Raw genomic sequence first — 26,397 nt, forward strand, 5'->3', positions numbered from 1 at the left:
GTCCTGGGCTCATAGGAAGGAGATACCCTCCTCTGAGGTCTAGAGAGAAGCACTGGTCTTATTGGGAGATAGGCCAAGTTGGACCTGCTCCTTGCAGTTTCTGAGGTAGTACCTCCCCGAGATGGAGCTCTGACCTTAGAAAAGGGCAGAAAGCAGGGCTGGCTGGTTTAAACCAGGCTGGGTTAAACCATTACTTTTAAGAAAAACACTCATTTTTAAAAAGTGATTATTCTGTCTTTAAAAAAAAGCCTAGCTATCTTTTTCCCAACACTTCTGCTGGATAAGCAAGGAGTGTTTGAATTTAAACATTTTAACTTTAGCAGTATATTGGCAGTTGTGCATTGTGAGACCAGTATCCCATATCAGTTGCTTCTTTTTAATAACTTTATTTTATAGTGCAAGAAAAGTCATTCAGAAACATATCCTTTAATTAACATAAATTCATCCAAAGCAACTTGCTTTAAAAGAGCCCCCTCCTTTCCCCCAGGATAGTTATTTAAGTTAATTGCCACAACATCTGAGCTGCATTTTTCTTATTTAAACTGGTTTAAATGAACATACAAACCATTCAATTTAAACAAAGCATTCCCCAAGCTTTTTTTTAATTGCCCCCCCCCCCAATCCTTCACAGGAAGGAATTTTTAGAGGATGGGGGGAGAGAAGGGTACAAGGACCTTTTAGCCCAACCACAGCTTCAACACAGAATTAAAATGAGACACCTTTGAGAAGAACAGGTTTCTTACCTGTAACTGTGGTTGCTTGAGTGGCAATCTGTAAATTCACACAATTCTCTCCCAGTGGTTTCCATTGCTACTTCTGCTGTACCAGCAAAAGGGCAGAAGGGGTTTGGATGGACAGACTCCAGGACTGGAGCACTTGGTGTAAACCAGGCAAGACTACTAAGGAAAAAGAGCCTTTTCAGTAATAATATTCATTACAGAATAGTTTTCCCCATGCCTGGCACCATCTTTCTGGCATTTTCAGTGCCAAGGTATACTATTTTATTCACAAAACCTTTTATTCACCTACACACCAGATATCCTAACATACATTTGAACTGTGCTTGTTTTATTGTTTTAAGTTCCATTTAATTGTGGATCTGTTTCATAAGGTGAAATACATAGAATGCCTTGCAGATGTATTCAGTCACACACACACTGTGACTTTCCCATATTTTGTTGCGTTAACGACTTGGAATTGAAATGGATTGAATTGGCAGTGCTAGAACTCTTGAGAAAAAAGGTGTGATGTAATTAAAGTGATTGACTGATGACTTTACATAAGACATGCAACACTGTGAAGATGCAAAACATTTTTATTGTACCACAAATGTCACGCAAGAAAAATCAAACTGGCACTTGATGGTTGTAGAAGTATTTATTTTTCTGAGTTAATCCTTAGTAGAAGCACCTTTGGCAGCAGTTTCATTTGTGTGTTCTATTTGTCTATCAGCTTTGCACATCTGAATCCTGCAATTTTCCTCTATACTATTATCTTCTCTCATAAGAAACAAGTCACAAGAAAAGAGTCACAAGAATACACCTCCGCTCCTCAAAGATGTTCCTAGAGATGACAATAGTTATTAATCTGTCTAACAGATTACTTCACTTGTTTGGAAGGCAAGTTTTAGACAAGAATTTCTCTTTTGTTTCCTCCTATCCATGATAAATTATATCTTATTCTGGTTCTTAAGAAATATCACATTACATCATTTTTGGAGGGACTTTGTCTAAATTCTCAATTCCAAGGTAGGCTTTAGAATACTGTCCAGGGTTATATCCCCATGCCATGCCAACTAATAGTTTTTGAAAAAGTTGGTCTAGTTCTTCAAGAAAAAGCACAACCTCACAACCTTGGAACATAAATACACTCATCCCTCCATATTTGCGGATTTGATTAATATGTTCTCTCTAGAAATATCTAGGTCCTCCAGTGCAACTCTATGGTCAACTTTAACTAAAAATTGCACTTAAAAACGTAGGGATTCCTAGAGAGAATACTCTACTAGGCATTTGTAGCTCCTCCAGCGCAGTTCTATGGTCAGTGTCTGTTGGACATTACCACAGAGTTGCACTGGAGGAGCCAGAGATTCCTAGAAAGATGTCCTCTCAGGTGTTTTTGTTATTTGTGGCTTTTCCATATTCACAGTGGTCTTGTGCTCCTAAACCTAGTGAATATGGAGGGACAAGTGTAATCACGAAAAGCAGATTTTGTAAGCATTATTTCTCAACTCCTCTATTACGGTCAAACAAATAGGGATGCAGGGAAGCCATTACTGTACTTCAAGACTACGTTGGTTATAAAAACAAGTTCCTCATCACTCTCAGACAGATCTGCACACCGTTTATGTAATTCTACAGTTGCTACAACTAAAATAATCAAAATCACCTTGGATACAGACTTGAGTTTAGGTTGTATAACATTATTTGTTACAATTTAATCTCAGAACATCTGTAGTTTACATCCTACTGAAAATATACAAAATGTTAACTCCCTCTCATGCCCCCCCCCCCCAAGAGTCAGATTGCAGCTCAGTTCTCAAGCCACTTTCTTAATGTGTGGATTATTTTTTAGGCTGGCCCTGTCTGTTCTCCTTTTGCTGGGCAGGTAAATACCATCCTATAGAAATAGGCATTTAATAATTAATTGGTTGCAGGGTGTGTGTGTTTTTTAAAAACCTGGTTACATTTTAAAAAGGATTTTACACTTCAACGGCATTTTGATTTAATTTTAAAACTGTGTTTTAACTTTTTTTTTAATCAGGGTTTCTTTTTTTAGGCTTCTTTTTAGCACTTACATAACCCCCTTGAATCCAATGCCAGGAGAAAGATGGAATACAAATTAAATAAATAATCAAATGAATATATTTTTCAAATCCCTATTACAGTCTTAATTACATTTTGTATACAGGACTCTTCATATTTCATTATTAAAATGGCATCTCTGAAGACGTGGGGCAGGGATTTTTAGCCATTACGGCTATGAGATTTCTCTATACTAGTACACCTCAAGAGGTTGCCCTGATTATTATACAGTGACCTCCAGATAGAGGTGAACAACACCAACCCACATCCACCCACACATTTCTTGCTGAAATAGCTTTGAATAAGAATTACTTCAAAGCTGAGAATAAATTTTAGTGGCAAATAAAATAAGTGGACATGGCATGCCCTATGGTCTGAGAGGTAACCAACTGATATATGGAGAAGTTTGAAATTATAATAAACTCTTTTGAAAGTATAGTCACAGAACACCTGATAATTTGGGTCTGGTATACTGATGATATGCTTGTGTTTCAGAGCATATCTGATCTCATGGACTGTCACAAGCAGACAGATTCTAGGGACAGCAATACAGAGGTCAAAGGAGCTGAGAATAATTCAGAAATTCATATTTTGGACCTAAATGTCAAAAAGGTAAGGCAGCAACTCATCACCTCCTCATTTGACAGCTCACATAGCCAGTCTCAGATGCAAACTCCTCTACAGACAGTTCTTTACATTAAAACACAACTCTTCCAGTGAAACTGCCTTCAGAAATGAAGCCTGTATATTTACAGAACAAGTAATGAACTGAAGGAATCATACATAGAGAGCTTATACAAAACATCCTAAATACCATTTATGAATGTCTGAAAAAGCCAAGGTAAAACCACTACCTAACCTGTAACCTTATCTTTAATCATAGCACTAATAGTTATAAGAGTTTCACAAAGAAGCATTGCTATGCAGTATAACACCCTACTAGGTTCTCAGAAAAAATCCCAGATCTCATTTAAACTTGACTCCTGCTGTGTTCTGTCATTTTTAGGGCTCTTCTGCCAGCTGACATGGTGCTGATTCAGTGACTGGCACAAGAGCCTTGGGCCTCATGTAACCCATTACAGCTTACATATCATCGAATTAAGATTGTGCTGTAGGCGATCATAAGCAACAGGAAGAACTCTGTATACAGAACTATTACAACATCACTGCCTGTAGAAAGATATATTTATTTGTTTTACAGATTCAGATTTTACTCTCAGTATTGAAATCCAGTAAGTCAATTTATTTATCATAAAAACTTGCTTTACATATTATTTACAGGTATCCAAAGATATACACAATATCGCTGCTGCAGACTATACCTTCTCACAAGACAAGACAGGGAGTGGGGGAACTTACTGCAATGACATACATTCAAAGAATAATTGTGGATATGCACAGTGTTTTTGGCACAGCTAATTCCATGTTAAGTTCTGAGCCTAGTACAGAAAGTGGTTTTTCATCAAGGTATATCACAACAGGGGAGCAAATATTGGATTGGATTGTAAATATTCTTTGGCAATTTGCAGCAGACCAGTGTAAGCAGAGAAAAGAATTTGCAAGTAGAAAAAAATAACAGAATCTTTCACCTCTTCCTAGAATAATTCTCACCATCTGTGATACCAGAATTGCTATGGTAAGCTAATAGTTCTGGAGTTTGTATTACCATTCTTTTGAGATACTTTCACTATCATGCTTAATACATACCATCTCTCTTTCAGGATATGCTCCAAAACCTATTTCTGTAAAATGTTTTAAATGAATTCTTGGGAATATATGCTAGTAACAGGTATTCCCGAAACAGACTGCATATGTTCCTGAACTCCACAGTAGAAACTGGAGAGCTACAACCCAAGAAGAAGAAAGCATCTGGCATTCCAATTAATAAATGATCATTGTGATGCCTCTTTACATCATCAGCTCACAGTAGAACAAGCAACATCAAATCAGTTCACATTCTTGTTACAGGCTTTCTGAATCCATTTCAAATTTGATATTTAAAAAAGGGAAAAATACTGTTTAGCAATAGTATAATACACCATATTTACTCCACTAATTTCTGGCATTTATAAAAAGCCATTTACAAAATATATTTCAGTTCCCTTTTAAACCAAAAAAACTTGCAACAACAATAAACTGGCTTAGCTATCCTTAAGAAAACAACCTTTTGAAAAGGAACACAGAAGAAATACATGTTTAGAAAACTTGCCAATCAAAGTCTAGGAACATAAAATTAGGACAGATTTTCTAAAGCAAGGTAATATACCACATACATTAAACAGCCCTTTAAAAAAAGAGCTGCAGCAAGTTTTTTTAAAAACAAAAACAAAAAAAAACAGTGCATGAATTTTATTTTTCTATATGCTTGTTTTATACTTGGGTGGTATTATTGCACTGTCATACAATTAACTGACACAATCATTTATGCAGACAGTCATGTCATAGTATACAGTTGAGGATTTCAAAATGGGAAAAGTCTCAGTGCATACTTAATACTATAGCTCCCTTTGCTGTTGTATGCCATCAAACATAAACAAAACTTACTTGTACCAATTTCCTCAAGGAGAAAGAATTACAAATTTACTTGTGTTTAAAATGAAAACAGCATGATGGATTTTCAGTTGTGAAAATGGAAACAAACTCTTTTTTGAAAAAAGGAAAATACATGTTTTATGTCTTACTTACCTGACAATCTGAGATGGTTATATATGATTCTAAAACAAACTACAATATAGATATGCATTACAGTTCATGTTACATTGGGAGAAGTTTAACTTATAGAACCCATTACATTATGATGATTGAATCCAACATCCACCCACTTCTACTGAAGTTTTTACACAATTCACCAACTGCCAATTAAACCTACACCTCCCCAAAAGAAAAGAGGTGAGGACTGTAGCTGTAAAATTTACAGCTACTGGTACTTAATTCATAATACATTTGACCTGTAATTTAAAAAGCACTCCCACATTCCAGAAATGGCTCAATTGAGCTTTACACATATATTCATTTCAAGATGCAACATTACTTCCATTTTAAACTACACCCCAAAAACCTGACATGCATTTCTTGAAGCAGTAGAGCATAACTAAGCCAGTATGCTCCTAGAAACTGAACAACAGAAGAACAAAAGGAGATGGAGATTATAAAGATGTGACAGAAGATTCTGAGGTGGCATTTATAGAGTCTGATGTTACCCCTGTTGATTGTAGAGCTAAATTTGATTGGTTCACTTATATTTGGAAATATTCCTTATATCAAGGATTTGGTCACTGGAAGAAATAAAAGCCTTGAAGCCTATAACCAGATGTCTTACAACATTTATGGTATGCCATATGCCACAGTAGTAAACCATTGCTTTCCCACACCTCCAGACTATGAGTACACACACATACAAATTCTAAAAAGGTAAGACACTTTATTGAATTTGATAAATTAAGAGACTATGTACTGGACTTGTATGTATCACAGGTACTTGTAAACAGAGACACTAGGTCTTTTCCATGGAAATATTGATAAAATTCCGCAAGAAGTCATTTTCCCACACGCTGATCACAGTTTGCGTAGTGACAGAGGGCAGAAAAGAATTCTTCATAGCTGACGTTCACATGTGAAGGCAAAGAACTGGGGAAAAACATAATGGGAAAGGAGAAGCTAAATATCAAATGCAATATGTGAATTAGATAAGTCTGGACACTATTATTTTAAGCCTTGGCATGAACAATTATTTAGGCTTTTGAAAATGTATTGCACATAATATCACCATATTACTCAAACTCTCTTGTGTTGGTGAGGTGTGACCTTATCATCTGGACTAGGTGGGGTTAGGGTGATCTGAGAGTTGAGGAACAGTCTATAGTTCTGTTGTCACAGATAGATCACTTCGTGGTGGGATTAAGACTCTCTGGGATTCTGTGGAAAACCAATTAAGATGGTGCACCATAGAAGGTTTACAGTTTCAGACAGTTTCGATGCTCTTGGGGTTTTCCCTGCTGCCTCTGCAAGCAATTCTTTTGAAGCTGGCCAGGGTGGATAGACACATTTGCTTCTAAGTGCCCCCTCTCATGAAGAAGCAAAACAGTCCCCTAGTTTTCCATGAAGCTGGCATTAATGAAACGAGTGAGTGGCATCTGCAGTGACATTGGCAAAAACTATGAGCGGGGCTAACAGAAGATGGGTTACAGCTTCTTTGAGGGTGTATCCTGTGACAGTGAGCAAAAAATAAATCTCTGCAAACATAGTTTCTGCAAAGAGCTGGCTAGCAGAGCTGCTTAAAATGGTCAGGGGTCTTTTACATACTTGTCTGTGGAAGGAGAATCCAAACCATTTACTAGTTTGCTGCAGACAACGTACCATGCATTCTCCATTTAAGAATGCTGTGATCCACTCCCACTTGCATGCTTTATTTAATATAGATCCAGTGGGTGTTACTTTGGTCCCTTCTTGTCCAGTGATAATGAATACTTTTCAATATGTAGAGCCTCTGTGATGTGGACAGGATTCTTGAAGAGGTGAAGGCCATCATTTGCATATTAGAACCTTGCTCTTCCATTTCTTCCGTTTAATCAAACAGTTAATTATAGCAGCACATGTAGTAATTGCATGTGTGTGGAAGGATAAAGAAAAATGGAACTGCAATAGATGGAAGCAATATATATCAGAATATATGATGTTTGAGGGCAAACAAACTGAAACTTTATTATGGAAAAAAGGAGGGTTTGTTTTGGTCGATTGAAAGAAGTATTTAGGATTAGTAACTGAAAAATAATGACTGAGTTTGCTGAGGAGGAGAAGGGGTATGAAATTGTTAAGTAAACAGTTAAAATGATTTTCCACATGGGAGGGAAAAAATGAAAATGAAAATACTGTTCCTGGGGTGGATGGGTGGTGGTGGTTAAAAAATTAAAAAATAAATAGAGGAAATATGATTTATATATATGCGGGATTAGTTAATAGCTGAGAACACTTCTGAGATAGGATGCGATTAATTTGCTGGCTTGTAAGGTAAAATGTTTGTATTAATAAACTCATGGAATATGTTTTAAAAAAGAGAAAAAATAAATAAAAAATAGGGGGGAAAAGAACCTTGCTCTTACTGCCTTATTTAAAAAGCCAAAGGATTAGCTTTGTGGTCAGAGAGAGTGGTCAGAGTTCCACTGTGCCAACTAGGCAGAGTTCAATCGTGCACAAAGTAGACAGACTGCTGTTGAAAAAAGTCTCCTGTATCCCACTGTACCGTAATAGCTACAAGCCATTCCCCAAAATTGCAATTTTGGGCTAGGTATTCAAGCATGTGGTGGAGACTTAATTCCAGGGGTTTCTGGAATTACATAGATCCACTTCAATCCATAGCTATGGCTATGAGACAGAGGCAGCTTTTCTCACCTTGGTGGATGACCTACACTAGGAATTGGATAGGGTGTGTGTATCCCTGTTGGTTCTGTTGGACATCTTGGTAGCTTTTCATGTCATTGGGTAGGACAGCCTTGCTAGGCTGCCTTGCTGGAATGAGGCTTGAAGGCACTTCCTAGAGTGGTGGCTGGGGGAATCCTTTGACTTCTTGGCCATTGATCTGTGGGGTCCCTCAGGTCTGTTTTGTCACCCACGCTATTTAACATATACATGAAACCTTAGGAAAACATAGTCTGGAGATTTGGGGTCTGGTTCCATCATCCATCAGTATGTGGATGACTCCTAATCTACTACTCCTTTCAACCTCAATCCAAAATGAACGTGTCTTGGTTTTAAGTCGGTGATTTTATCAGTAATAGACTGGATGATGACAAACAAACTGAAACTTAATCTGGACAAAATAGCAGTGCTCCCAGTCAGTGGAAAGGCAGGTCAGGGATTAGAGAGTCAGCCTATACTGAATGCAGTTTGCAGCTTGGATGTACTCTGGACTCAGCCCTGGGTTTAGAACACCAGTTTCAGTGGTGGTCCAGAGCACATTTGCACAGTTAGGGCTTGTGCTCCAGCTGCACCAGTTCCTTGAGATGTTTGCTCTGGTCACAGTGACACACAGTTTGGTTACATCTTATCTGGATTACTGTAACACTGTATACAGGAATTGCCAATGAAGAATGTTCAAAAACATCAGCTGGTCCAAAGAGCTATATAGCTAGACAGTTAACTGGAGCTGGCCACAGGAAGCACACAACTCCCTTGTTGCAGCAGCTCCACTAGGTTGCTGGTCTATTTCCAGGAAAAATTCAAAGTGGTGTTTATGATTCACAAAGCCCTATATGGTTCACGTTCAGGTTATCTGAAAGACTGTGTTGACCTATATGAGCTTGTCCATGTCTTGAAAGTTTCTGAGGGGGTCCTTCTTTCAGTTCCACCACACTCATAGGTATATATCTGGTGGAAATATGCTAGAGGACCTTTTCAGTGGCTGCTCCTAGGTGCTCATAGAATCACAGAGTTGGAAGAGACCGCAAGGGCCATGCAGTCCAACCCCCTGCCATGCAGGAAATCTCAATCAAAGCATACCCGACAGATGGCCATCCAGCCTCTGTTTAAAGATCTCTTAAGGAAGGAGACTCCACCACTCTCCAAGGGAGTGTGTTCCACTGTTGAACAGCCCTTACTGTCAAGAAATTCCTCCTAATGTTGAGGTGGAATCTCTTTTCCTGTAGCTTGCATCCACTGTTCCTGGTCCTAGTCTCTGTAGCAGCAGAAAACAAGCTTGCTCCCTCCTCTGAAATCCCCCTCCTAGCGAGATTAGACTAGTACCTTCTTTGCCAACCTTTCGTAAGTAGGTGACAACGTTTTAGTTTTGGCAGGTTTTGAAAGGTTGACTGCTCAGGGAAAAATGACCTTTCATAGTGTTGTATATAATTGTTGTTGTTTTTAATAGCCATGCTTTGAAAGGCTTTTCATTTTTTTGATAGTTTAGTTATATTTTTAACTTTGTAAATTCTTTTTAACTGTATCTGTTTTAACTTCTGTAAGCTGTCTTGAGTCCCAAATTGGGGGGAAAGCAGCACACAAATAAATTGATGATGGTGATGATTATTATAATTCCTCTGCCCAAATACTAGAATGGTTGTAGTATAGGAATCTAACTTGTGTTGTAGAAGAATTGAGAAGATTTTCCCTAACTAAAAAAACCTAGTAAAAGAACTCAGCATTATGTTGGGCAGGGAGTGAAATAGTCAAGAGACCTCTCAATATGGGAGATACTCTACTCTTACTGCATGCATGCACTGACAGAGAAAAAAGGCCAGAAAAAGAGCCTTCCTCAAATAAATGGCAGATACTCAGACAAACAGAAGCAAGCTTTGTAATGTTTGAGAGCTACTCCTGCTGTTCATCCTGAGTGAGGGGGGTGGGGTGGGGATTCTTTTGCTTCCCTATTACATTGTGATAGTCAAGAGTTAAAAGTAGGGTACGGTCTCCGCTCCCCCAATCATTACCTTTGTGCTTACAGGTAAAGTTAGGGGTCTCAATCTTTCTAAGCCATTTCAAATACAAAGGCAAGTAACAGTAGTTCTATTCATTAAGAAAGAATATAAGTAGGCCATCCTGAAGTGCATTAAGATTCACATTTAAAGTCACACTGTAAGCCAATCAAGACTTTATATGTTAAATATTTCTTCTGCACATAGACTAAGGAGCAGTTTAAAAGACAGGATTTCCTATGCTTAATAAAAGTTTATTCTATTAATTTATATCTTTAAAAGTTTTCCTTTATAGAAATGTGGGAGAAGGGCAGGTTGCTCACCTGTAGCTGTGTTTCTTCGAGTGGTCATCTGCGAATTCACACAAATGGGTTATTCTGCGCCTGCGCAGCAAAGCTCGGAAACTTCTAGAATCTCTGGGCAGAATGCAAAGTAACTTTCTGCAACTTTTTGGCGGTATCCCCGCCCACCCCTATATAAAGCCCCTAGCGGCCCGCTCTCCTTCAGTTCCGAATGAGCCGCCACAGCGTGACGGTAACGTCAACAATAATCATGAGCGGGACACTGAGGGGATGGATGGGCGGGATTTGTGTCCCTGGAGTCCAGCCTGTAGTGCCTAATAAATGTCAGTGGCTGGGACCAGGTAGCAGCCCGGCAGACATCCTCGAGGGGAATCCCCATCAAGAAGGCTGAGGATGCTGCCACCGCCCTAGTTGCATGGGCCCGAACCTGTATCGGAGCAGGGACGCCTGCCAGTTCATAACACAAATAAATGGTGTTTGAAACCCACTTAGAGAATCTTTGAGATGACAGGCAGCCCCTTCTTCGCTTCTGAGTAGCAAACAAAAAGTCTATTGGAGAGCCTTGAGCCCGAGGTCCTGTCCAAATAGAATGACAGTGCCCTTCTGACATCCAGTGAGTGCATATGGCGCTCCTCATCAATGGATGGGTTCGGGGCCAGAGTGGGAAGAATAATGTCCTGATTGAGATGAAAGGCTGACACCACCTTAGGCAGGAAAGTGATGTCAGCCCGAAGTACAACCTTGTCCCTATGGAAGCGGAGATAGGGCTGGTCAGCCCGTAGCGCACACAGTTCACCGGCCCGACGAGAAGAGGTGATGGCTACCAGGAAGGCTGTCTTCCATGTCAACAGCCTCAGGTCCATCGTAGCCATGGGCTCGAAGGGCTTAGAGGTCAGCTTGGAGAGTACCAATTCCAGGCTCCAAGCTGGGGTAGGAGAAGAACAAGGTGGGGGAAGGTTATTGAACCCTCGCAGAAATCTCTTCACCAGTGGGTTTCTAAATAAAGAAGGTTTATCTCCAAACGTATAATGGGAGGAGATAGCAGACAAATAACATTTAATAGAATTCAAAGATAGTCCTGCATCGGCCAGGGACATAAGAAAGCCCAAAATCGTGGAAATAGAAACCTGGGATGGTACAATGTCTGTTGTAAGGGTAATGTCCGGCTGTGGGGGTACAAAGGGCATGCCCACGCAGACGTTGTCGGGTTCGAGCCACCAGCGCAAGGATCTCTGGACCTTCCTCGGGATGGTAAGCACCTTTCTTGGAGAGTCTCGTACGGGATCGAAGACGGAGAGGAACCACGACTGAAGAGGCCTGAAGCGTAACCTGGCCCAGGGGGTAACGAATGTCGTGGAAGCTAAGTGGCCCATGGCGACTTGGACTGTATGTGCCCGGACTTTCCTTCGGGAGAGACACTCCTTTAGAGAGGAGGTCAAAGTGTGAAATCTTGGGCGCGGAAGGAAGGCCTTCATCTCTTCGGAGTCTAGAGTTGTCCCAATGAAGTCCAGTCTCTTCGTTGGGGAGAGATGTGATTTCTGCAAATTGACCTGGAGTCCCAACGCCTCTAGCAACGATAGTGAAAACTGGACGTCCCGCAGTAGTATCTCTCGGGATGGAGCGGTGAATAGCCAGTTGTCCAAGTAGGGAAAGACGGTTATCCCTTTCTGCCGAAGGTATGCCACCACGGGGCCCATACATTTTGTGAAAACCCTCGGTGCTGTGGAAAGGCCAAATGGCTGAACCTTGTACTGGAAGATGTCGGTCCCAATGGTGAAGGCGAGGAACCGACAGTGACCTTCTCTGATGGAGATATGAAAATAAGCGTCCTTCAAATCTAAAGTGATGAACCAGGAGTCCTTCTGTAACAACGGCAAAATAGAAGCAAGAGTTACCATTCTGAAACTTTTGTAGATAATAAAAGAATTCAACTGGCGTAAGTCCAGGATAGGTCTAAGCCCAGAGTCCCTCTTCGGGACCGTAAAGTATCTTGAGAAGAAGCAGTATCGGGCCCGAGCGGGATTCACGGGCTCGATAGCGCCTTTCTCTAAAAGGGAGTGCACTTCGTCGAGAAGGGTGTCCGAGGGTAAGGTGAAATTAATAGCTCCTGTGGGCGGGAGCTGCAGAAACTCAAGGGCATAACCCCGTTGGACGATGTCCAGAACCCAAGAGTCCGTTGTGATCGAAGCCCAGGTGTTAAAGAAAGGCTTCAATCTGTCGGAAAAAGAAGGAGCGAAGTGCGCTGGGGGACTTCAAAACCTACGCTTGCCTTTGCCATCTTTCCTCTTATAGCCCTGCTAGTATCTGAGCTGGGACGTCTGGCGTCGATCTGGCTGGGCCAATGGGGACTGGGACAGACGGCTCTGAGGCGGCCTGTCTTGAGGATGGAATTAGCGGTCCTGCTGTTGGGACCGGTGCTGTGAGTGCGGGTACCACGGGCGCTGGCTGCCATATATCATGCGAGGAGATTTGGAGGATGAGGACATCCCATGCTTCTGTGCAGCTGTCTTCATCCGGTAATGGAAGCTTAACTTCTCATCGGTCTCTCTGTTTAACAGACCGGAATTATCAAAGGGTATATCCTCTGTTGCAGACCTGGCCTGTGGAGTAAGGTCCGAGGAGCGCAGCCATGCGTGGCGTCTGAGGGCTATCGAGCCCGACAAGATCTTGGAGGCACAGTCAGTGGAATGTCTGGCCGAAATGATCTGCTGTTCTCCAGTTAGATGAACCTCATTGCGGAGAGCTGTCATGATCCGCTTTTTGTCATCTAGGAGTTCTGCGATAGTCGGGTCCATCTTCTCCATGAGGAGCTGTACATACGCTCCCATGCACACCGCATAATTAGCGATTTTGATGTCCAGCGCAGTGGACGCGTAAAATTTTTTAGCCAGTCCATCGATCTTTTTTCCCTCTTTGTCCACGGGAGAGGAAGCTTGATGGGGAGTAAAGGACGTCTGCAACCCCTCCACTATAGCAGAGTTGGGCTTGGGATGATTGAAAAGCCATGACGGGCCCGATGGAGTGACCCTATAAAGGTTTTCTATCTTCCTCGATGTGGAGGAGATAGTGGCCGGAGTGTCCCAGGACCTCTTGGCAATTTTTTCTAGTGATGGGAGAAAGGCCAGAGAAGGAGGAGCAGGAGTGCAGCCGTGGATCCATCTCTCCACGGGGTCGAGGGCATCATCCTCCGTGTGGGATACCTCCAATTTCAGTGCGTCAGCCATACGGACGACTCTATCGGCGAAGGATCTCACATCGTCAGATGGGGACAGGGCGTCCGGAACCCCAAAGACATAAGGTTGGTCCTCCTTGGGAAATGGAGACGGAGAATGGGATCTGGATGGAGATTTCGAGAAGGACCTGCTCGGTTGCCGGCTAGGTGGAGAAAGGTCCCTCTCAGAAGATGGCCTCCTCGTAAACAAGTCATCCGACTTGCGAGTGGTTTCTTGCCGCAGAGAGCGAGGCCTCACCCTGGTCGGGCCTGGACAGCATTTCCGGAGGTGGGAAGCATCCACAGGCAGGAAATACTGTCCGGAGTGACGATCATAGACCAAGTCCGGGTAGGTATCAAAGAGGTCTCTATCCGGTAAGTCGCGGTTGTCAAGGCCCTGGTCCAAGGCCTCATCCGCCTCGGCACCAAAGGCAGCTCTGTCTCCACGTAAGGGAGACCGGGCCCGACGGGAACCTTTGGAAGGCGACCTCAATCTGCGGGGCGAAGCAGGCGGGTCGGTATCCGGGATCTCCCCCTCCGATTCGGAGCTATGGTCCAAGGTGACTATTTGGAGGTCCTCATCAGGGATGGACAGATGAGGCGCAATCAAAACCCTCGGTTCCAGAGGTGGCGGAACGGAGCTTGAAGCCAGGATCGGAGTAGCCACAGTCCTACAGTTCGGAGGCGGAACCGAGACTGTACTCGGCGGCCCTTCCGCCTAGTCTTCGGGACTGGAGATGCTGACCTAGCCCGCCTGGCCCCTTCATCCTCCTTAGAGGATTTGTGCCTTTTATCCTTGTCTTCCTTGGAGGATTTTTGCTTATCCTCATGTCTCCTTTTCAGAGCCTTTGCCTTCTCGGCATGGGACACAGATGATGCCTCTTGGGAGCTGGTTCTCCCGAGGAGGTTGATGGTTGGAAAACCTTCTTGTAAAGGGAGGCCTTCAGTTTCTGGTCCCGGTTTTTTAGAGCCTGGGACGTCATGGCCTTACAATGGATACAAGAGCCTGGGATATGGGTCTCCCCCAGGCAAAGGACGCACTTATCGTGGCCATCCGACATGGGATTTTCACCCCACACTTGGAGCACCGCTTAAAGGAGGCCATAACGGCCGGTGAGAGCGGTATCGCGGGGGTCGAGGTCGTTTACCAGTCCAAGTCGAGCCGAGAAAAACACAGTGCGTCTAAATCCAAGGGAAAGTCCGTTTGGAGTGGTCAGTAGGTCAAGCCGGTGGTCAGTATATGCCAGAGATTCAGTCCAAATGGTAGCCGATGCTAGCGAAGTTCCTCGAGCTGCTTTCATGGCGGAATGAAGGAACTGAAGGAGAGCGGGCCGCTAGAGGCTTTATATAGGGGTGGGCGGGGATACCACCAAAAAGTTACAGAAAGTTACTTTACATTCTGCCCAGAGATTCTAGAAGTTTCCGAGCTTTGCTTTTTTTTTTTTAATTTTATTTATTACAAATAAGATACACATACATAACATGTAACATATAACATATAACATAAACCAATAACATTCGTCTCTATCGTCCCCTTCCCTCCCCCCTCCCCCTCCCCTAAACTTAAAATACCTTCCATACTCCTCTTCATACATTCCCTAGACTAGACAACACAAAACTGACTTCCTTGGTCTGAACCCTTACCGTTTATTTTATTGACTCTAATTGTCTATCTTTTTGTTAGTAGTAACTGATTTTGTTTTGACTTCACCTATAATACTTTTGACTTTCCTGATCTTAATTCATTCTCCTTGTTTATATTACTTTCTTAAACGTTTGATTTTCTTTTAAACTGACTTACCTACGTAAGTACCTTGTTAGATTTTGTCTTGTATGTTAGGCCATTTTCCCCTTATATAACTATACAGTTTTTCCCAGACCTTTCTATCCTGCTTCCTTTTTTCTTTAGCTTCGGCATTTATGGCTAAGTTATCTCTTAATCCTTCCGAGATTATATCTATTTCCATCATTTCTAACAATTTGAGAATCCATTCTTCCAACATAATGTCTTTCTTTTTTTTCCAGTATTTTGCATACGTTAATCTGGCAGCTGTTAACATGTAGAAAATTATTTTGCCAAATCTTCTTTCTATCTCATCCTCTAACATATTTAATAACAAAATTTCAGGTTTGTGCTTTAACTCTATATCCAATATTTCTTTAATTCCTTTAACTATCACTTTCCAAAAATTTTCTGCATATATACAATTCCACCATAAATGATAAAACGTACCTTTCTCCCTTTGACATTTCCAACAATAGAGTTTCCGAGCTTTGCTGACAGAATAACCCATTTGTGTGATTCGCAGAGACCACACTGTAAGCCAATCAATACTTTATATGTTAAATATTTCTTCTGCACATAGACTAAGGAGCAGTTTAAAAGAAAGGATTTCCTATGCTTAATAAAAGTTTATTCTATTAATTTATATCTTTAAAAGTTTTCCTTTATAGAAATGTGGGAGAACCTAATCTCCATGAACAAAAGGGGGGAAAAAACTGTCAACACATTTTTAATGAAAGTTTTGGGGAATTACTGTCTAGGGAATGAAGGCAAGAGCAGCATCTTCTTTGCCTACTATAATAATAATAATAATAATAATTATTATTATTATTATTATTATTATTATTTCTATACCGCCCGGTGGCAAAGCCAATCTGGGCGGTGAACAACATAAAAATTTACAGAATAAAATATACATAAATATTTATACTCCCTTCCCCCCCTTAAAAAATATTAAATATTTAAATGTATTAAAATGGGACTATAACAATGTATAATTATACTATCCTAAACTAAACCCCCAAACCCTCAGTAATCCTCACCATCAGGGGATGGGGCCACGAGAGGAATAAGGGAAATTGGGGAGCCTGGGAAAAATTTAATCTGGAAAGGCCTGCCGGAAGAGATCCGTCTTGACAGCTTTTTAAAAGCTGTCTAAAGATGTTAACTGACGGATCTCATCCGGCAGGTCGTTCCAGAGCTTAGGGGCGACAACAGAGAATGCCCTCTATAATTGTCATTCGTTTCATATACATCAGATGAGGTACAACCACATTGTCTAAAGATGCAATGAATGCAGAGCTTTTAACTATACAGTATTTATGCACAATCAACTTACACAATCTCCGTCAATCTGATCTGCCAGGGAAGAAATCCCAACACACTGTCCACAGGCCCAAACTTTAATATCAAGTCTGGGTCAGGAAAGCCATTAGTACCTAGAATCAAACAATGTGCAAAGTAGTTGGTGTTAGCAGTATGACTATTTTGGTTTTTTAGAAATGTTATACATCATCACTATAACACAAGTTATTTGCCACAGAAAGATAACAGTTTTATGCAGATCAGTTCACAGGGTCCTAAGAGAATGATACCGAACAAAAAAATTCATATTGGTGTGTCAATTTAGCTGGCATGAATATAATCAAAGTGGCAATCTTGGCAATCAGCTAGTTCCAATACAGTGCAAAAACCCTGAATATATTTTGCCCATACAGAAATTGCAGTAAAACCCTAAACTGGGTTGGAAACTATAAGGAATTTAATGGAAATTTCTTTGACCAAGTATGCTTAGTGTTAACACTTTTTAAACAAGATAAGGACATTTGGGTGTAATATTATTTTTTGCATGCTTCTAGGGTGAAAGATAGAACAACTGAAGGTTCACATTATTTTTTTAAACTTTCATTGTTTTTAGAGAGATGATATGTTGACTGTGATTTAAAGTTACACATCTAAGTTATTTTTTTCATTTTTTGTTGTAGAGGGCCACACTGGTGAATCAAGCAAGATATGGTTCCGTTTAAGGAGATTAGTTGCCTCAAAGCTAAAGGAGCAGCTGCCTCAAAAACAACAATGAACTCTGTAGCTATTTGGATAGTTCTTTGCTGCACTGTACACATGCCTTTTCTGTTTTGCAAATATTCAGGATATTTGTACTTTCAACACTAATTGCTGTTGGTGGTATGTGGTACAGCCTCACTTCAAATTTGTTGGCACAAGTAGGCATATAGAAACTGAACTGAATATGTTGCTGAAGTTGCCACTGACTCCACCACTCCCATGATCACAACCTTTTCTCTAACAGCATCTAGTAAAGTCTCCCTGCTTTCATGTGCTCCAATATACCACAAGCACCAAAAGAACCCCCCTCCTATATTTCACTTTGTGTTGTAGCAGCCAGCTATCCTTTAACTCAACACAACTTATGAATCCCTATGAACAGATCTTGCCATTGTTCCTCTGCAATGATCAAAAGAACCTGCTTAGCATTACTCAACTTATCTAAAATACAATAAAAGCAATGTCACCTCTGCTACTCTTATCCAAATAACTGCAAATTGACTGTATCAATCCAGTTTTAAAATTCACATTCTTACATTTTTAAAGATAAACAAGTGACATAATGTTGTTCAGACACTACAGAATAATATGAGATATATACACTAATTTTTTTCCAATAAGAATTTTAGAGCCTTTGCCCCTGCCATCTATTTAGAGCTGTATTTCAATTAGCAATCAAATAAATTTCCACCTGGATTGGTTTGTTAAAGCAATTTTCTTCCTTAATTTACTGCATGTGCTATGGCAATTATAAAATCACTTACATATCAAACACTTCAGGTTTGGAAAACACAGCTGCTCAAAAACAGTAAGCATTGTCAATGGTTTAAGAACAATTTGAAAGAACAACATCATATATAACTGCCTGAATGCAAATGAGAGATACCACCCTCAACAAGCATTTTTTCCCAAAATAAATATTGATTCCACATAACATCTTATGTATACCTTAATTTTCAGCAAGGTGACAAATTTAACCAGTTTGTCATCTGGAAAGTAAAAAGGGTATACTGGTTTAAAGATCTGTTTATAAATGGTAGACCAGTATCAGAAGGACAACTAGCAATAAAATTGCAAGAATATACCTTCAGATGGCTGAACAAATTTCAAGTCCTCATGTCTGCCTCTAAGATATAAGGACATACAGGTGCACTCCACTGTCATGGCCAGCCAAGAGCCAGTCTCAGAGGATGAGGAGGAGGATGTAGCTCCTCTAGTGCAAGGGGAAATTGAGGCTACACCAGGTGCTAATTCTGCTCTGCCAGATCCCAGCTGTGATCTTCCAGCCCCAGAGGAGGAGGCTCAGCCAGGCCCTAGTGCTGGTGGGATTCCTCCTGAGGCTCAGCAGCCTAGTGGTGACTCGGGGTAAGAGCCAAGCCTGGAGGTGCCTTCCTTTAAGCAATGCAGGGCTGAGAGTGCTTGCGTGCGTCGGTCCAGGAGAATTGCTGAGAGACAATTGGCAAACAAGTCTCAGCTGGCACTGAGATGAGAGTTTCCTACTTAACCACCTGGGAGACACCATCTCAGTGTCAGAGTTTATTGCATGATCCTTTGGTGTGACTGCTGCCTGCACTGGCTCCCTGTATCTTGACTTCTTGTTGCCTTGACTCTTGACTTTGGATTGGACTGGACTATTGCTACCTTCTGGCTGACCTGACCCTGGACTGACTATTGTGATCTCTGTTATCCTGACTTTGGCTTGGCTTTTGGTTTGCTTTCTCTCTTTCTCCCTGCAAGGTTTGTGGACTATTTCCAGCTGTGTAGCTAATTACATTATTGAGCCATTCTTATTGGCGTATGTTTGTGTGTGCTGGCTGCAGTCCAGGACACCCACTTCCTTTAAACCTTTGAGAACTATTGACTCAACACAGTTGGATCTTTGTATCCACAGATTCTGCATTAACACGTTCAAATAAAGGTTAATAATAATACCCATCCAGTTTAGAAGTATTCCAAAATAAATAAATAAATACAAGTAAAAGTAAAATGTAAAACCTGATTTTGCCATTTTATATAAAGGGCATCATTTTACTAGAGCTATGCATATGATTTGAGCACTCACAAATTTTGGTATCCATGGGAGGGAGAGCTAAAGCTGCATAGGACGCTGAGCTTGGAATACAGATTGCTGAAAATAAATGGAACAGGATTTGGTGATCTGTCCCATATATGTTGCTGTACACAATGGTAAAGGAAGTTGCTATTAAAATGATATCATTGATATCTGTGCCTCTTAAGAATACACAGAATCAATAACTATTTGTCAGACACATGTTAAAGAGGCTGTAATACTTTGAGTATAATGGAACATATGGGGGTTGACTGCCCTACAATGGAGCCCTGGTGGTGCAGTGGTTAAATGCTTGTACTGCAGCCATTCACTCAAAACCACAAGGTTGCGAGTTCAAGACCAGCAAAAGGGCCCAAGCTCGACTCAGGCTTGCATCCTTCCGAGGTTGTTAAAATGAGTACCCAGACTGTTAGCGGCAAATTAGCTTACTTGCTAATTAGCTTACTTGCTGTTCACCGCTATGATCTTTGGAATAGCAGTATATAAATAAAACAAATTATTAAATTATTATTAAAATAATTCTATTCTGACTAGAAGTTATTGACTGGGTTAACAAAATAACTAATCAAATACAGTATATGCTTTCAAATTACTTTGTTGATTTGATCTATTGATGATAATAGTAATAATAATGATAATCTATTGATGACCATCTTGAGGGGGAGAGAGGCAGGCTAGCTCCAACTGCCTGCCTGAAGAAGTAAAGCCCTCCCTTCAGCCACCATCTTGAGGGGGAGAGAGGCCTGGCATGAAAGACTAAGAGCCCTCCTTCCGACCACCATCTTGAGGGGGAGAGAGGCCTGTTATGTTTTATTTTGACTTTGTATTGTACTTGCTGTTGTACACCGCTTTGATCTAATTTGGAAAAGCGGTATATAAATAAACATTATTATTATTATTATTATTATTATGAAAAGAAAATTCCCTATGTAAAGATCCTATATATGCCTTGCTATATCAGGAAGGATGGAGACAGCAGGGACATGGAAGAACCTACAAGGTTCATCCATTAATATTTGGTTGGACAGAGTTTTGACACTCATATTGTTAGAGAAACTGACGCAAAAATTTCAGCTAAAGGAACTGACACACAAATCATCATGTTGTCAGATGTAAAATAGTTGGGACATTTTCAAGACTACATGGCATCCATTTATTACATATACGACACATCTACATTCTAGACATGGCCCATCATTGAATCACATGATATTCTGGAAGCTATCATGATGAGATTTTGTGGACAGTGTTCTTGATAATATTGTCCGATTATACTCTGAATCACGGAATCCCTTCTGTGGTGCAGGAGAGTGAACAAGGGACAATTCACTGTTGTACTGTGTAAATTCTTAATTTTTTGGTAAAGATTATGAGTATGGAACCCAGATCTACAAATGTTTAAACTGTGTTCAATTTAGTCTTGAATTCTTACTGTCATTGTATCAGACATTTCACACACTTATCTGCTCTTCACTAGTTGTGAACACCTTGCATGGTCATACTTACTACTTAATAAGTTTTCCAAGACATTCATATCCATATCTGTGCATTTTTTTTGCTTTTGTGCTACTAAGTGGCAAAATTTCTGAGCTGCTCTTACTATGTCCATTTTCCCATCCTCTGAAGACAGTACGTTCAATGTAGATTGGCAATTTAAAACTGAAATGATAAAAAAGAGCAAATAAATTAAACCATAGGAAGAAAACAAAATACTGTACTGAAATAAGATATTTTCTCATGATCTAAAGAGGGTAGAGACACACCATCCACCATTCCCATCTCATACAATTGACAATTTCCCCATATAAATGTTGTCCAGAAAATTAAGTTTTATTTTAAAAAAATGTTTTGCTGAGAATCTCTAGACATATTTATGAAAATATTAAGTTTAATATCAAAGTTTAAAGAAGAACCCCATGAATTTAAGTAAATATAAAAATCAGCCTGCATTCCAGTAATCTGTAATAAGATGTCCATGGAATTCTTTGTGCACTCATGCGAAATTCACGGGGCAGGGTAGTGAGAAAAATTAATATTTATGGATCAGATCCTGGTGCCAAGGTAGTTTACTGCTCCAATAATAATGGAAAAATAATAAAAAAACACTTTTTTTACCTTGATCTGTTTTGTCTTGATTTGCAAATTTCACTGTATATTTGGAACAGTCAAAGTTTAACAATTCCTGCTGCTGTTTTAGGATTTCATCCATCAGCCTTGAATTATTTCTTTTGAAAATACCTTTCAGAAGAAAAAGACAGAAACATGTACTGGTTAACTTAACACTGTTTCAGGAAGTCTATGGTATTATATTTTTATATTCCTCTAAACTAAGAAAATAGTTGGCAACGAATTCAATGCAGGCCAATGGATACAATTCCTTTTGTTCAAAAGAAAACAAAAACAAACCTAAGGTAATCTGGCTTTTATTTCTCCTTGGAGAAACAGCAAGACATAGAAGCAAAGATGATCAGAGGCAGTTGTATAACAAATGGTTTTTCATTTGTCATGAAATCAACTCTTAGGAAAGCCTAAACAACTCAAGAGAATTCAGTAGCATTGGACTGAATACCAACTCTAAAATCACATACCCATATATGTTCTTGAACATACAACAGGTAAACTATGGCTAACACATGCTTGCTTTGGTTTCTTTTCTGTCCTTTCAGATTCAAAACATACAGGTACTATGGATGAGGAACAATGGCTATAACATGGACTGTCCACTCATCTATCATGAAAAAACACAGTAAAGCTTTCTGAAATTCTGCAGGTTTTATCCTGGTTTCTCTTGTATGTTATTGTGTAATATACAATATTGTATACCATTATTTGAGGTAAGCTACACACAACCTTTAACAATAATAAATATCAATTCCTGGGCTAATTCTAGTTCCTTCATGAAACACTACTACAAACATTTCACAAGTGTCATATGAAACACAGATAACAAAATTAATTTTTACAAATATCACTTTATTTCATCAGTCATACAGTACAAGGTTGAGACATATGGAAATCATTCTGTTATTTCAGGAACATAAAATAAGTAATATTGGTGTGTTACAGAGTGCCCAAAATGGGCGCTCTGCCGGCACCACAGGTTGCTGCGTCCAGGAACCACAGCGGACAAACCGCACGATTCCTGGACGCAGCAAAAAGAAGCCGCAAAAAGCGGTTTCTTTTTGCGACCCGGAAGTGGCACCGCAAGTCGCTAGTCGCACACTCGCGGCATCAGTTCTGCCGTGCGCCGTGCAGACGCTAGGCGTCCGCGACGCCAATGGCGGCGCCCATGTAAAACGGGCGCCGCCATTTTGTATGCGCCAAACATGTACTAGGGTTAGGGGCTTCCATAAAGGACGCCCCTTCCTAACCCTAGTACGCGCTCGGCGTGTACTTTACGCCCGTTTGTAACGGGCCATATAGACCTTTTTTTGGCATAAAATTATCATGTTTGATATATTCAAAGTACAGTTTATTCAGAATTAAATTGCACTTTTAATTTTTTCCCATTTTTTAATTACAAAAGGAGCTACAAGGTCCTGAACTGTAAGAAACACCTGAGCTTTAAGGAAGTCTTTGGTCCAAAACACACTGCAGAAATAATCCAGTTTGAGACTGCTTTAACTGCCTTGGCTCAAAGTTAGGGATTGTAGTTCTGCAAGAAATTTAGCCTTCTCTGTTACAGAGCTCTGGTGCCACAATAAACTACGGCGGGATACAAACCGCCGCTTTGCGGCGCTTCCCCGCCGGCGCCATTTGCTCTGCGCGGGAGCTGCAGCAGCCAAACCGCGCGCCTCCCGCGCGGAGCAAAAAAGAAGCTCCATTTCGGAGCTTCTTCTTGCGGCGCACTGATGACGTTGCGAAGTGCCGCTGGCGCATTCGCGACGTCATAGGCGCCGCGACATGTCTGGACGCTATGCGTCCAGTACGTAAATATGGCGGCGCCCATGTGGAAGGGGCGCCGCCATCTTGTACGTATTGTATACGTACTAGGGTTAGGGGGGTGCAGAAGCACCGCCCCTTCCTAACCCTAGTACGTATACAATACGTACTATATGGCGGTGTGTATCCCGCCTACAATTCCCAGGATTATCTAGCACTGAGCTAGGGGCAGTTAAAGTGGTCTTAAACTGGATTATTACTGCAGTGTGTTTTGGATCTTTGTTTTTATCAGTTTGAAGAACAGCCCACCCTCCCTCCCCCAAAAAAGGTTATATATTGTTAATTTTGAATACAAAGCTTGCTGAAACATTTTGAATTGATCTTGGCTTTTTGTGTTGTTGGAATTTATTCCTATCTTTCCATGTTATTTCTGACTATGGCACCAAGATTTCTGTTAAAGAACTAATGTCCAAGAACACATCTGCTTTGTTAGTAGAAGTATACCTATACAGGGTTTTAGCGTCAATGGACACCTAACCATGATAAAATAATGAACAAACACAAGTAAGATTTGGTGCAATAACTTTTCTTTAAATGCATCTAATCTTCAAGGTGTATTGCTAGGTATCACATATCTTGATTACATACTATGGGCTGTTTCAAACAGCACATGTGATCATACACTAAGTACTTTGTGGCTGCATGTGTAGATATTACAATTTTTCCAAAAATTCAACTCTTTTCAGTAGGAAGCATGAAGCATAAAGAAGCCCTGAGAGGTATACCCTCTAGAATTCAGTCTAGTGAATAAAACCTTAACAGTTATGAGTACAAAACAGGCTCATCAGGAATATTTTCATGAGTTTTATGTATTTGATGCAATATTTTACACATTTCATTCAATGGTTTCTGCACCCTACAAGGATTTCAAAATAAATTTTTGAAGACTCCATTAGCTGCTTTTCAAATTCTGGCTTTAAAACAATTTGCAATGTAACATTGGGTTTGCATTTCTGAAGTGAATTACTGTTGAGCATTCAGTCTTTGTTCTATGCCCTCCATTATGGCCTGTTGATAGTATTATTCAGTATTACAAACAACCCAAGCCTGGATTTGGATAGAAAGCTGCAGAAGTGTTGGCCAACCATACGAGAATTTTTTTCATTTGTCATTCTCTTTTTACAGAGGGCTAAATGTTTCTCCTGAACAGCATGGGGCTGTAATATTGTGGAACCGCTGCAAAACAGCAGAGGAAAAATAAGCAAGGTGCTACATAAGGTGCCACTGCTCAATCAGGAATACCCTGGAACACAGTGAATGCTAGCATCACAGACTTCAGTATTTAGGGCCAACCCTGTGACCTTTAGAGGGGCTTCTTGGGAGATACAGAGAAACTTATGTTACTTGGTCAAACCAAGCAGTCAATGCTAATGTTATAATGTACTTTCAAACCAGAAAGTTCTAAGCAAAAAGCTAATTTTGGAAAGACCAAAGGTTTTTAGTATGTCTAGTGTGTATACTGGCAGGGATGTGTGTGTCTGTTCCCTTAAAGCAGTACTTCTCAAATAGTGGGGCGGGCCCCCCGGGGGGGGCGCGAAGCTCCGTAAAAGGGGGCGCGAGGCTCAGGATACAGTGTTATGCAGAGGTGTACTTATAACAATTTTATAGACAAATGATACTATTTACAGTCGCGCGGGGGGCGCGAAATGTTTTCTTCTTCCTAGGGGGGGCATGACAGAAAATAATTGAGAAGCACTGCCTTAAAGAGACCTTACAACAAGAGACATGACACAGAATTGTTTCTTGATGCTCAAAGGCGGGTTACACACCGGCATTAAAGTACGTGCGGAGCGCATGCTAGGGTTAGGGAAGTGCGGTGCTCCGCGTGTAAAAAATGACGGCGGCCGTTCCAGATGGCTGGCGCCATGAGGACGTCACGGCCGCGCCGCCTTATACAGGGCAGTGTGGACGTGATGTCCTCGCTCTGCACCAGGGCGCCTAGTGCGCCCTTAGTGTGGACCAGGAAGAAGCTCCATTTCGGAGCTCCTTCCTGGTTTGCGTCGCCGCTTTGCGTCGCTGGGCGCAGCCTTCAGACGCCTGCACTCAGCGAAGCAAGGGAGAAAGGGGCCAAGTGGCCCCTTTCTCCTCCTCCCCACTGCCGCGGGGTGTCCTTGGGGCTTCAAGCCCCAAGGACACCCCTTTTCAGGCTGCGGGGAAGTGGCGTTTTGCCGCTTCCACGCTGCCTGAAAAGCGACGGATTGGGGCCTCAGCGGCTGCCGTTCTACCAGCTGAGGCCCTGATACACCAGGGAAAGGGGCGGGTACAGCCCGCCCCAAATGGGCAGTCTGTAACCCGCCAAAGTATTATTTGGTGCACAGGATGGCACCAAAAATGGTCACACAAAATGGTGCACAGCCGTTTTTTGCAAAAAAAAAAAAAAAAAAAAGCTTCCCTCTAGGAGCAGGAGGAGGCAATGAGGAAATCAAAATAGCTGAAAGATTTCTTGTAGCTTGGATCAAACACTGATCAGAACAGGGACTGCAGTCAAGAGATAAGAAGACTAGGAATGGGAATGGAAGCAATAAGAACTAGACATGATCCTAAAGACAAAAGATATACAATTGAGCACTAAAGTTAGAATTATCCAAGCTATGATATTCCCCATCACTATATACCGATGTAAGAGCTGGACAGTGAAAAAAGCAGATATAAAGAAGATCAACCCATTTGAGATGTGGTGCTGAAAAGGGGTACAAAGAATACTATGGACAAGGAAAAAAAAGTAAGTCATTGAACAGATCAAGCCTAAAATACCCATCGAAGCCAAGATGATAAAATTGAGGCTGTTGTACTCTGACTACCTCATGAGAAGGC

The 26,397-nt window shown here is 41.1% G+C and overlaps 1 protein-coding gene across 2 annotated transcripts in view; it reads right to left on the reverse strand.

The window, feature by feature from the left end:
• Positions 1–4,026: 4,026 nt before the first annotated feature.
• The window catches only part of NUS1 (NUS1 dehydrodolichyl diphosphate synthase subunit), a 34,048-nt gene continuing 11,677 nt past the window's right edge, over positions 4,027–26,397 (reverse strand). The window contains exons 2-6 of one of the 2 annotated variants that reach the window (XM_089530506.1): positions 21,757–21,879; positions 21,148–21,300; positions 19,633–19,698; positions 16,846–16,945; positions 4,027–6,431 (exon numbers count right to left, since the gene is read on the reverse strand). In XM_089530506.1, coding sequence (XP_089386632.1) covers positions 6,341–6,431; positions 16,846–16,945; positions 19,633–19,698; positions 21,148–21,300; positions 21,757–21,879 — 533 coding nt within the window. In that variant the 3' untranslated portion in view covers positions 4,027–6,340. The remainder of the gene's footprint in view (positions 6,432–16,845; positions 16,946–19,632; positions 19,699–21,147; positions 21,301–21,756; positions 21,880–26,397) is intronic. The other variant, XM_089530507.1, reaches the window with a different exon arrangement.

The sequence above is a fragment of the Sceloporus occidentalis genome, unplaced genomic scaffold (genome assembly GCF_023333645.1).
Source record: "Sceloporus occidentalis isolate IW3139 unplaced genomic scaffold, rSceOcc1.0.p SCAF_6, whole genome shotgun sequence".
NCBI lineage: Eukaryota > Metazoa > Chordata > Lepidosauria > Squamata > Phrynosomatidae > Sceloporus > Sceloporus occidentalis.